This window comes from Centroberyx gerrardi, chromosome 15 (genome assembly GCF_048128805.1).
Source record: "Centroberyx gerrardi isolate f3 chromosome 15, fCenGer3.hap1.cur.20231027, whole genome shotgun sequence".
Classification (NCBI taxonomy): Eukaryota; Metazoa; Chordata; class Actinopteri; order Beryciformes; family Berycidae; genus Centroberyx; species Centroberyx gerrardi.
The window spans coordinates 19,879,161-19,891,917 of record NC_136011.1 but is presented as its reverse complement, the minus strand read 5'-3'; the positions used below and the strand labels follow the sequence as shown (position 1 = coordinate 19,891,917).

At 44.1% G+C, this 12,757-nt stretch overlaps 1 protein-coding gene across 3 annotated transcripts in view; it reads left to right on the top strand.

Moving 5' to 3' along the window:
• The first annotated feature begins 1,985 nt into the window (after positions 1–1,985).
• grid1a (glutamate receptor, ionotropic, delta 1a) overlaps positions 1,986–12,757 on the top strand; it is a 221,218-nt gene continuing 210,446 nt past the window's right edge. For all 3 annotated transcript variants that reach the window (XM_078288763.1, XM_078288762.1, XM_078288761.1), the window contains exons 1-2: positions 1,986–2,064; positions 3,836–3,991. In XM_078288763.1, the coding sequence (XP_078144889.1) occupies positions 1,986–2,064; positions 3,836–3,991 (235 nt within the window). The remainder of the gene's footprint in view (positions 2,065–3,835; positions 3,992–12,757) is intronic.

Genomic DNA, 12,757 nt, shown 5'->3' with positions numbered 1-12,757 from the left:
AACAATGGCGTGATTCTGAGATTTTGATGCTTGTCATCACAAATGAAACATGAGTCGCCGTAAAGGATGGAGATGTTATGCGCAACAACAGCCGCAGTGTCTACAGGTGGCCAGTAGGGGTGGTGTGTGATTTTACAACGACTTTAAGACATCGGAGGCGTTGATGTTTATTCCTCCGCTGCAATGAAAGCCAGATGATACTGATGAGACTTTGACATGAAAGCTGGCTTGTTGTGATGTGGATTTATTTCTGTTTTGCTTCTGGAATAAATAAAAGGGCTGACACGCAGGAAAAACAATTAATATATTTGTGCAGTTGTGGCCCAAATTTGCTATCAAGTTGTTGAAAAAGCAAAATGAAACAAAACAAAACAAAAACAAAAAAACACTCCCACATGTCCGTCCATTTTGTGCATTGCTTTTGAACTAATTCCAACAGTAGTCTATTTCTATCATCACTTCTCTATATTGTCAACAGAAAAAAAAAAAGTTTATTGGACAGTGAAATTGTTGGCAGTGTTTGCTCTACAGGTGCGTTATATCTCGGACTTGTGCTCCTCGGCAGTTCTGCAGCATTTGGCGGAGGCGCTGTCCACTCTGCCGGCGGTGCTGAAAGTTTACGCTCTGCGCTTCTGACAGACTTAACCAAACAATTAAGAGATATTTCCGTTTTGTGGCAGTCACGAGAAATATCCTTTAATTGTAAGATTATGCCTATCTATAGCAACTCCGTCTCCTCCACGAGTTCTTCTTCTTCACGGCTTTGTCACAGACATTGTTAGGCGTAAATTGGATTCAGCGGCACCCTGTATATGCAGTGCTGGCACCCTATAGTCTGATACGAGACAGCCTGTCCACGAATTAGCCCCAAGAAGCATTCTGCCATATTCCTGCAACAAAAAACAGCGGGGGCATCAATTCATTTGTTCAGCGTTTTGCAACGGGATCAATAAATTAGTCGAACAAGTCACACAGCCATAATCAAAGGATCAGCATTAAACTATACTGCGTTTGCCTTGTTCCTCTCAAAACTCTCCTCCTCTCAACTCCATCCAGTTGTTCTCCGGTTCTTTTTTCGGGCGTTTTGGCTTCTGTCACGTCTGTCCGTCATCCATCAGCCCTCACCGACGAACATGGTGTATAAAATCCTTTTCTCTGCCACATCAGCTGCGCTCCGGTGCCATTGAAGTACGTTGAAAATGTGACTCAACCGCTCTGCTCTCATGTTTCCCTAAAAAAAAAAACCCAACTTCTCCAAAAGTAGCTTATTATTTACATCGCCGTCGATCTTTTATTTCTCAAGCCAGGCTGTATGTTGGGTTTGCATGCTCTATGTATGAGCTTTCGATGGTCAGTGACTTATCCGTTTTTGGATTAGGCATACAGGGTGTTAGGATATTTGCGCTCTCTGTTGTAACCTCCAATCTTTTTTTTTTTTTTTTTTTTTTTTTTAGTTATCGGCTCTCCAAGCGTCTTTCTCCGGCTAGACCAAATCCCATTTCTACCCGGCTTGTCGGGACAGCAGCCGAGTCGTGAAGTCTCTGCAGTCACGTGGTCGAGACAGGACTGAAGGAGTGTGTTTTTTCGGAGTGTCTATGTGAGCTCTCTCCGTGTGTAGTTAGAGGGGTGTCCCTCCTCCGCATTTTTGCTGCTTGCCATGCTTTAGACACTGGAGCGCAGGGAGAGAGGCGAGAGTGAGAGAGGCAACGCCGGTCTCTCTCACCGGGCTACCTGTCTTTTCAGTCGTACCTCGGGTCCCCGTCGTCTTTTTGATCCCACCTTCCTGCCCAATCGGGTTCTTTTTCGTGGCCAAATAATCGGTGATACTTTTTAGGTAGGCTTTCTTGCGGCTTTTAAGGCTCTCTGAAAGACGGTGGTTCTGATTCGCAGTGGTTTTGATCATCTTCTTTTTTTTTGTGGTGCTCCATTTGGATAGTAGGACAGCCGAGCAGAGCTTGGATGAGCTGCTTCGCTGAAATCCCGAGATGGAGTTGCTGTTGATCTGCCTTTCCCTGTGGATATTGCAATGCAATTCTGCCAGAGCGGACTCCATCATACACATCGGTAAGGGTCCTATGACATTATCTGCGGTTTGGGTAAGACAGGTGTAAAGGCAAAGCGTGCGGGGATGCGCTAAAGCCCAGCCAGCGCATTCTGCGTTGATCAGTGGATTTTGTTGAGAGGGCGGGATAAATAGCCTATTCAGTTTGCGCCCTATGTTTATACTTTGACTCTCAAGCGAGTTAAAAAGTTGGTGTTCAGTAAATGCACATGCCCTGACCTCTATTGCCCGAGAGATTTTCTGTTTCGTTTTCTGTAATATTTGGCCAGGCATTTCTTACACTTTTCTTACACGGTAGATATCACTGCATTTATGTTGGCATCTGGTCTAAAGCAGTTATGTTAGTCATGCACTGTCGGCCTGTAAATTCCAATATGTATTCAAAACATCAGTTGCCGTAGCATAAAGCCTATTTCGCTGAAGCTTTGGCGAAACGAATGTCCAATAGCCAAATGGATGAGGCTTTGCTGGACCAAGCTACCCCCTCTCCTTAACCGACAAGCCTCAACTTTCACTGGAACGTGCCTGCAATGTCAATAACCATACAGAGGGAATGTCAATGGGGCTTCGTTAGAGATGCAAAACGCATAGAGCCCCTTTGTACCCAAACTTCTAATCACAACTGCCTTTTTCAGACGTGGGGGTGGGGGGGTGGGGGTGGGGGGGGGGGTTCCTTTGGACTCGTCATTGATGTCAAATGGAATCTGATATAGTATTTTTCTCTTAACATCGGACTTATTTCTTACATGTTTCGTTTAAAATAAAATTGATGACCTCTCCTTTGCGCGCGCGCGCACACACACACACAGAGCGCGCATGCATTGAATAATTGCCTTGCTCCGCGTCTGGGGTTTTCGTGTCCCCTTTGACGCACATTGCCTAATGAATGGCGTGGTAATTTAAAATAAAAATGTCAATGTGACTGTGACCAAATTCGTCACAATGTTCCCCTGCTGCTGCACACTCACAGTTTACTGCAACAGTCTGGCAAGCAGCAGGTGCTCCATCACTGGCTAATACAGCGGTGGGACCGAATCCAGATAATATTGGCTGATGCCCCGAATAACGTTAGGTCACCCCAATTATACTTCTTGTTTCCAGAAACCTTTTTCAATAATATAAGCCTCCCAATAGCAGCTTGGTTCATTTTGATAAAGAGATAGAGTAAGAGAGAGAGAGAGAGAGAGAGAGAGAGAGAGAGAGAGAGAGAGAGAGAGTGAGAGAGAGAGAGAGAGAGAGAGAGAAGCTGTATGCCTCCCACACTAGGCCTGCACGATGTTTATTGGATGGGGTGCCACTGATCTCCTTTCATAGATATGACAGCCATTTATTTTGTAGATTGGCTAGTTTATGCAAAGCATAATACAGCTGGAAGTTGGTGGGGGGAAAGGAGGAGTGGAGACTGTAAAACCCGGTTCCCCAACGAGCCTACAGCACCCTGCCGCCTTGTCGCTCTCCGTGGTGCTGAAACCATGTCAAGGCGCTCCGCTCACCGCTTGAAGTGCATGCGCACATGTTGCACAACTTAGAAATAAACCGCATGAGGACGAGATTTGAACGAGTAAATTTCGCACACAATTAGACAATCTTTCCATCACTTCGACAGGTTTTTGGCATTAACATTGATAACATTACCATATACCCTATAGTAGCGCTGGCCCCAACAATGTAGGTGAAACGGATTGATCCCTGGGTGAACCTTCAGCATTTAATCACACTTCACTTCACCGTTTCGTTTCCCTGCGAGTAACTTTTGATCACTGTATTCCACAGGTGCCATATTCGAAGAAAACGCTGTGAGGGATGACGAAATTTTCCAACTTGCCATCTCAGACCTAAGTCTGAACGACGACATTCTGCAGAGCGAGAAAATCACCCACTCTGTGAAACTTATCGAGCCTAATAACCCCTTCCAGGCGGTCCAGGAAGGTAAGTGCTATTCGATGGAATCATTTTTGCAATCGATTGCCCTGCTGTTTTATTTCATTACTCGGGGCCGCAGGGCGCGTCAGGAACCCGGCCTTCTTTGCTGAGTCGCTAACCGCGTTGTGGTTACGATCTGGCGAGAAGCCTAATATTTATTGGATAAAAGTCTTCAATGCATTGGTATCGCATGCCATCCGCCTATGAGCCGGTGTTGTTCATTTCACATTGTTTATCCGTCACTGTGATGGCTAGGGAACGTCGGAGCAGGCAATGATGATAATCCATCTTTCTCTGCGAGTGAAGGGAATGGCTGTGTGTGTTGCCACCTGCAAAGCACCGTGCCTCTGTGGCGGAACAAGGTGTCTTCTGTGGCTGAAAAGCTAGGTGGAAGCATTGAGTTAGAGCACAGGAGCGAAACATAATGATATGTTGTATGAGAGAAAATCATTTCAAGATGATCAAGTATAATTCCAACACCAATACTTGACTAAAAGGCGGTGGGGGGAAATATGTTTCGCTTTTGTGTCTGGTTAAAGGACAAGGCTGCACCCTCTTTCATGCACATTCATCAACATTCACCTTTTTCCTTGATATGTTTTGTCTGCCTCATTTGGATTCTCCATAAGTCTTCAGAATCTACAGCCACACAAAATAGAAAGGAAGTTAGCAATGGAATCTATTTTTTACCAAGGTTATTTCCCTCTATCATTGAAAGGTGTTCTGACCCATACACTGTTGACTGCAAGAGTGATTAAAAATTCTTCTGCTAAAATGAATCATGAAGACTTTAATAGGTTCCAAGGGACCTTCAAAAGCCGTTTATGTCCCCTGTACTTAGGCACCAGCCTGTACTTTTGTCCCCAGTTGCACAAAGGCCTCGATGACTCATTGCTATTCAAAGAGCCCCTGACAGCTACAGCCAGATGATAATATGCCCTGCCTTTTGCTATAATTATCCCATGTCATTTAGCCATAGCACTTTACAGTGTCTGTGATGTACATATTTCACTTCACATTAGATTTGTAACCTTCAGGGCTGATGAGGTTTGTATGGTGCAAAGCAGACCTGGAAGAGGTTTCCCAGCTAGATACATGGAAAAGTTTAGCAATTAAACAAATCACAGGTAAATAATTGCCATTTGTGCAGTGTTATAAGTAGTTCAGTAGGACATACACAGTTACAGTATGCATAACATACATAGATTTTTTACATATACATCTTCTAGTCAGTGTACACACCTTCACAATTGGCCTGTACCACTGAACCTGATGCTCTTTGAGTTGGTTTTCTTGTGACGACAATACTTCCTATTAACAAAACATGTCTGATGCCTGAACAGAAGCTGAAGGACACAACAACAGCTGACGCAGTATGACTCTCGATTACAGGCACCAGAGCAGAAGAACAACTCTCCAAGAAAAAACACAACAGGGAATTTGAGATGGAGTCAGTGACTAAGATTCATTGCAGAACTCCTATTCCTTGTTGCAACTTATTCAGAGCTTTCTCCTGTGATTGAGCTGCCTTTCGTCAGCCTTGATTGGGTATCATTTAACTTGCTTAATCACTGTTCGCAGTTAGGCTCCTGGTAATCAAATATTCAGAGAAGTGGGTGATTAGGGGGTATTTGAGGGGGGGGGGGGGGGGTGCTAATGTGCAGTCGATGACACAAAGGATCGATGGGTGGCCCTGGACTCTTGGTGCACAAGACACAAGAGAGGGTGGTGAGTGTTGAGTGACATCCGGGATGAGTTGACCTTTTGCTTTGCTCTTTTGTTCGCTGCCATCCCACTGTGACTGGCAGTCAGGACCTTGCCAGCGCATGGCAAAGAGGGAAAGGAGGCAAGGGGAGGGGAGAACAGGCAGACAGGGGGGTGAAGGGAGGAAAGAGTGAGGGGAATGAGGATGAGATGATAGAGGAGGAGAATACAACTGGGGGAATAAAAGAAGAAGGGAGGCAGATGAGGGGTGAGAAGAGCAATGAGGATTAGAATAATCATCACTACCAGCAAAGATGGGCAAAATTGGGAAGAGGAGAGGAGAGGCAGTGAAGAGAATTATGATCAAGAGTTGAATAAACATGAGCGGACAGAAGAGGAGGAGGAGGAGAGTTAAGTAAGGAGTAAGGTGATGAGGAAAACTTGCCAGCCTGGTGAAGGGAGTAGATGCAGTGTCATGTTTGTCCTTATTTGGCTCCCTGTGTCCTTGCGGTGGTGGAACATACATTAAAGAGGATGTCACACAGGCACCGTGCACACAGCGACACAGAACTATTCAGTCCTCCCACGCTCTTATCGTTTAATGATGGCAGCTCAAGGCTGGCTGGATACACTGCCTGACCACACAACTGGCAGATGCTGTCCTATTTATAGACTACAGCAACTGTAGAGAATTAATGGGGCAATTTCAAAACCGAGAGCAAGAATCTTGGTAACTCAGAAGAATGTCTATTTTTTGACATATCAGGAGAATTAAGGCATTTAGATGTCATCAGTTAGTGATACTGTCATAGGAAAAATGCACCTTGTGAATGCAAAATTCTGGTGCAGAATCAATCAAAGATGGTGCCCATTGCTGGTAGTAGATGACTGAGCAAAAGTAAAGGTAGAATGAAGAAGTTAATAAGCTGCAGAAAACTTAGCCATCTGGCCAGGGTTAGCGGTAGTTGTTTTCTAGTCCCCTAACGTGCAGTAATTTGTTGAGTGCTTTGTCCCACTGTGTCCTCTCTCCACACCACACCACTACTGGCCCTCCATTTTCATCTAACCCCTGCCAAGGTAAAGTCAAGGTGAATTTAATTGTCAGCACCCCCCTGTTCCTGTAAGCCCATAGATGTTCAATAACTTGCAGTGCAATTCTTTTTTCTTTTTTTTTCACTTTGTTCAATCTGTACAGCAAAAGTTGAAATAATGGCTCCTGTGAAAGTGTTGGCATGGGCAATGTAATATCCTCCACCTGATTCTCCGCTTATGACAACTCATTACTTCCCGTGCTCTAAACGTGATGGAATGCTGGCCTTTCACTATTATTGTCCCGGTGGTTTTAATAATGCTGCATAAATCTTGGTAATGGATTTGTTTGTGTTTTTATGTCTTTTTACCGGCTCTACACAGAGGAGGATGATCAGGCCATTTTACCGGCCCCTGTTAATTACCCAATGGTTATTTTAATCCGTCATAAGCTCTTCAATGGGCTGTATAAAGGCCCGCTGGTACCTTAATCAGCTAAGTGAGGTTGCAGCAGAGGTATACCTTTCACTATGTAATCCTTTCATGTTGTGAAGCCCACCAATCAGCATTCTCGCAGGACTGACTTTTAGCAGGATGGTTATTGTATGCTTAAGTGATGTGTGGTGGGAAATGCATATGTGGCCCAGTCCAGCAAGTGTAGTTTATAGTGTAGCAAAGGTTTATTTCAGGTTTTACATTTTATAGGAGAACAATTGATCAGAACTGCAAAATAGTGTTATGCATTGCAGTCAGCTAAAAAAAACACTAAGAGCGGTGTCTACCATTTAATTTCAAAACAAATATGTGACACCTACTCTAACAAAATGATTGCTGGCATGAATGTAACACAGTCACAAAAAGTAGCACTTTAGAAGATGTAATGATCTGACATTTTGATCTATTGCTTTGTGGAATTAAATTCTTCAAATTGAGAAGCTCAGCCTTTTTGAATATTGAAAATCCAAAATCTTGGGCAAGAGGCCCTTACACCCCCCCCCCCCCCCCCCCTCCGCCTTGGCATTACTATTTTTGATACTGCAGATAATTGTAGAATATATTCACCTTTTAGGTAAAGTGAATGACAACGCTAACATACCGTTGCACACATTTCTTCATGCACACACACAAACGCACGCGCACACACACACACACACACACACTGAAATGGCTCCCCTGCCTCCTGATAGCCTGACAAGTTGAAGCTTGCTACTTGTGCTGGCCTGCCTTGTTTGAGCTTCTGATAACAGATAACTGCATTGCTGCTGGAGCCATGTATATTTTGCATAACTGGGGACAGTTTATGCATTTGCTGCGCTACGGTGCAGTGCAGCATGCGTGATTCTCAAATTATGGGAGGATGCAGATATGTGTTGATACTTGATCTGTGCTGAGTGTGCTTTTCTGTGTGTGTGTGTGGGAGGGGAATGTGTGCGTTTGGGAGATAGTACAGTATAGTGGCTTATTGATTTAGCCCCCTGCTGACTATTTATGTTGCTCACACTCAAGTGCTATATCATTTTTTTTTTCTTCTCAGCACGTTTCCTCCTCTGCAGCTCATGTTACCTACCGGCAGAGCTTTTTAAAGGCATAGAAATAATGCTATTTTTGCTACATGGGTCATTTTTTGAGTGACATTAGACCCATATGTCAGTGACAGTGCTGTTTTGCGGATTATACAGACCTCCACACTTCAGCAGTGTGACTGGCACAGGGGAGGCCCTGTGGGACCTGTAGCCCATCAGGGTCTGGAAGACATGTTAAAGAATATATATTCCTCTTGCCTTTCTTTGGAATAGCCAGAGTCAGCACTGCCTGGTGACTGCTCAGTAGCACCTGTCACAGAGCGAACAGAGAGAGAACAGAAGAGAAGAGAGGAGGGGAGGGAGAGAGAGAGAGAGAGAGACAGAGAGAGAGAGAGAGAGAGAGAGAGAGAGAGAGAGAGACCGCTGCTGCTAAATGCTGGCTCTATTCTGCGCCTGGGCTTTTTCCTCTGTGCTGAACCTAAGCAGCACCAGTAGTCACTCCTCTCTCCTCTACTGCATTGGGATTCCTCTTTGTCACTTGGGCTTGGCATGTGCACCAGATATCTCATTTGGAAAGTCGCCAACAACTCTTGAAAGGAGCACAGAGACATTTCTAAGTATCCCATTAGAAAAAAAAAACCCTGTAAAGACTGATTTTAGCTTTGGAGTCAGGCGGCTTGGTCGTTGATTAACTTCAAGAAGAATGTCAATTCACTTAAATGCCAAGTCTGATCTGTATTCAAAGGAGTCATCAGCAGCATGCTAAATGTCACCGCGAGCTGGGATTTAAGTAATCTTTTAATTTGGATAAACAGGGCTGGCCTTTTTTTGAAGCGTGGAAACAAGTTTTTACAGAGTCTGGGAAATAAATAAATAAAGAGACAGCAATGCGCTGCTTTTCTTGCCTTAATCCCTCACCAGATTTTTAGCAGGTTTTTCAGGAAATGGGGAAGTGATGTTTGGTCTGCGATGTAAACAGAATGACTGTATTGCGCTAATTAGAGAGTGGCAGTCACATTGGGCCTTTGTGTGTTTGTATTCATCACACTCCCCACGCTGGCACATTGGCAGCCAGCTGAGGGCAGATTTCAAAGTATTCTCAGCTCTTTTCACACTGGCATGTGTTTGATGGGGGATGTTTTTAGGCCTATTGTGTAAAAGGTTGACTAATGGCTTCTGGGTGGTATGACAGTTGTTTGGGTTGTCTCTCTCTCCAGGACAAATGTTGACAAAACAGATTTGAAAATTGGATAAATTTAAAATGTGCAAAGTGCAAAATGATAGTCCCCCAGATTAATATTAGACTGTTGGTTCCTCCCATCAGGCAACTTGTACCCAGCATGCATGAAACTGGCAAGAGAGAGTGTTGATGTTTGGATGTTGTGCACTGTGGGACAATGACATCAAACTAGCAGGACACTAGATTTTTTACTTGCTTTGAAAAACAGTTATCTCCTGTATTGATTTTCCAATATGACAGCAGCATATGATGTATGACAAATGGCTAAAAGAGCAGAGAATTTATGGCTATCAGAACACCTGCACATACGCCACAAATAACTCAAAGAGCTGCCTATTATATATACACATGAACACACAACATATGCTTTCCCTCACAGGTCCCTCAGCCCCATGTCTTATTCATGTCCCTGTCCTCTTTGGTGTGACAGATTTATAACGAGCTGTGGAGAACACCGTGACAGATGTTAGTGCTTTGCCACGACCCCAAACAGCCCCGAACCACCACTGGGGATTGGCCATCAATACTACTCTACCTGTTAGAGAGAGAGAGTGAGTGAGACAGAGAGAAAGAGACAGAGAGAGAGAGAGAGAGACAGAGAGAGGCAGAGAGAGAGAGAAAGAGAGGCGGCCCAGAGGAGATGTCCTGTCCAATCAGATTGATGCTGATGAGGCCCTCGGCCTCTGCTGTAATACATCGCAGTCCCATATGTTACCTCCATCATTTCTCTTTGTACACACTGTTATGCTTCGACTTTATTGAGCCGCCTAAAGTGTGCTAAGAGATGGCAGAAGTGGGGCGGGTGCTGGAGGAGGGGTGGGCGTTCGAACGGTAGCAGCGGCTGTTTGTTTGTTTGTGCCTTTGTGTGCATGTGGGCTTGAATATGTGCAATTATATGTGGTGTGTGGTTAGATGCCCTGATGTGTGTATTTGTGGCAGTTTGAGTGTTGCGTTTGTATGCGTGTTGAAAGAGAGTGCTGTAGTTTGGTGAGAGGTTGTAGTGGTAGTGATGATGGGGAGGGGTGTATGTGTGTGTGTGTGGGTGTGTGTGTGGGGGGGTGCTGGTGGAACCCCCTCCACTCACTTCTGATGCTGAGCAGCATTGAGGGCAGTGTTTATAATTTACTACCCGCCACCTGCACCATTGGCAGCAAGAGGACTTCATTCCAGGACGGAAGACAAGGAGGAGAAAATCAGCCTCCAAGTAAATCCTATTAGAGGCTAAACAGGAGTCAGCCAAAGAAATGCTGCTTGGCTATCTCCGACCTCACACTCATTTCACAGCGAGAGCGAGAGCGAGAGAGAGAGAGAGAGAGAGAGAGAGAGAGAGAGAGAGAGATGGAATAATGATGAGTAAAGGGGTGACAGAGTGAGTGGGTGACTGAGTGGGTGACTGAGTGTGAGGAAGAGAGAGAGAAAGAGAGAGAGAGGTTATGGAGATGGTGAAAGGAAGAGGGGAAACAGATAGTTAGATACAGTAAACAAGGAGCAGAGGCTGTGAAATCTCAGGCCCGATGGAAGACAAGAGGGTGAAGTCATTTGAAACCATGGACTCAGCTCGCTGGCCACATTGACCAAGAGATGCCAAAATGTATTGGGGAGCCATTGTTTGCATTGCTGCCCACGGACACGGACACCGAGTGGGACCATCTGTCACAAGAATCCCTCTACAGTCTTTGTCTCTCTGTCTCCGTCTCTCTCTCTCTCTCTCTCTCTGCCACGGGTCCTCTACCATGCCCAGGCAACGTGGATTTTATCCAAAGATGAGGCTAAGCTAGTGTGTAAGCCCTCTCTGAGTGAAATCAAAACCCAGCTTAAACCTGGTGAGTGAAAGCCTGGAAGAATATCGAGGGGAAAACATGCAGGCATCACTGAGAGTGGATGAGACCGACGTGTCCGAACTTCTTCTGCTTTTACTATAAAGTGCTAATCATGAAAAGCCATTACATGATTATTGTGCTTTTTTTTTTTTTTTTACCTTTATTGATTGAGGGACTGATTTTTTTTTTTTTATGTACTTTATTGTGTCTTCATGTATTCCAAATTCCAATAGTCTTTGCACAAGATCAAAATCACATAGCTAAAATAAATAAATAAATACATTTAGAGGCTTTTTTTGGGTGGGGTGGGGGGCAAAAGTGAGGGAGAGAAAAATAATGAAAATGGACTGGATTGGATTTATTCTACAACTTGTTCCTTGCTTTCTTCATTCATTGATTGACTGATCAACACATTTTCCCTGATTGCAGTACATGATCCAAGACATCACAGATGAGAGTCCAAGCTGTTGCTCTCTGTTCCACACCACATGGGAAGTTCTTATTGTTAACACGTTATTGCCTGCAGAACTGTACAATGCACTTCTGTAGCTAATGGGAATGATGAAAAAACACACATGCCAGAAAATTGAAGATCACTCCGTCTTATTCACAGATTGTCTCAGCTGAAGGGAATCTCAGATAAATAATTGATTTGGTATTGAGTGTTGTGCTGCAGCATGCCTTATGTTTCAAAAAGCAGCGTTTCTGGAGCGAAGGGGGGGACGGCTTTTGCCTTTCACTATTAACTAGGTCAGGATTGTTCATTATGATCAAACACATCCCACTACCACAGAAAGACAAATCATTCTGGGACCACTCATGGGATGTTTAGGCCTAATTTCTATTGTACCCACCAATTACAAGTACATCCTTTCTACAGGTCATATCAAAGCTACTTGTCCTTGTTGGGTTTTAATCATTAATAGAACAAGCTGTGAATAAAAGCTTGTGAAATCTTATGCCAGAATATTCATTGGGCTTCCTTTTCCTTTTAATTAATATCAGTCTGAAGAGCAGAGGAACCTAATACCGAGTTTTCTACTGCAAGGTCAACCAGACTCTGACAGGACCAATTCAACATGTTAAACAATCTGAATTTGTTAATTTTGGAACAACAGCCAAGCAAGCAATTTTTTTCTGTATCGCCATGAATATGCAAAAATGTATTAAATCTGTGATGAAATTGACATGAAATATGAGTAAACCCTGATCAACCCTATTATGGCTTCTTGTAGGGATAGCCGGGGGTGGAAATTTTACCATCGCTCTAGCCCATGACAAGTATGTTTCTCCGCAGGCAAGGGTAAAGTAGTCATTACTGGCCAGATTTTAAATTGGTGCAATTAGAAAAGGAAAGAGGATAAACTTTCCATGCTATGTTCTATTCCTTTTAATGGTTGCCATCCTCTCTCCTTTGACAGTTAATAAAATGTTCATTCCATCACGCTAATTATCA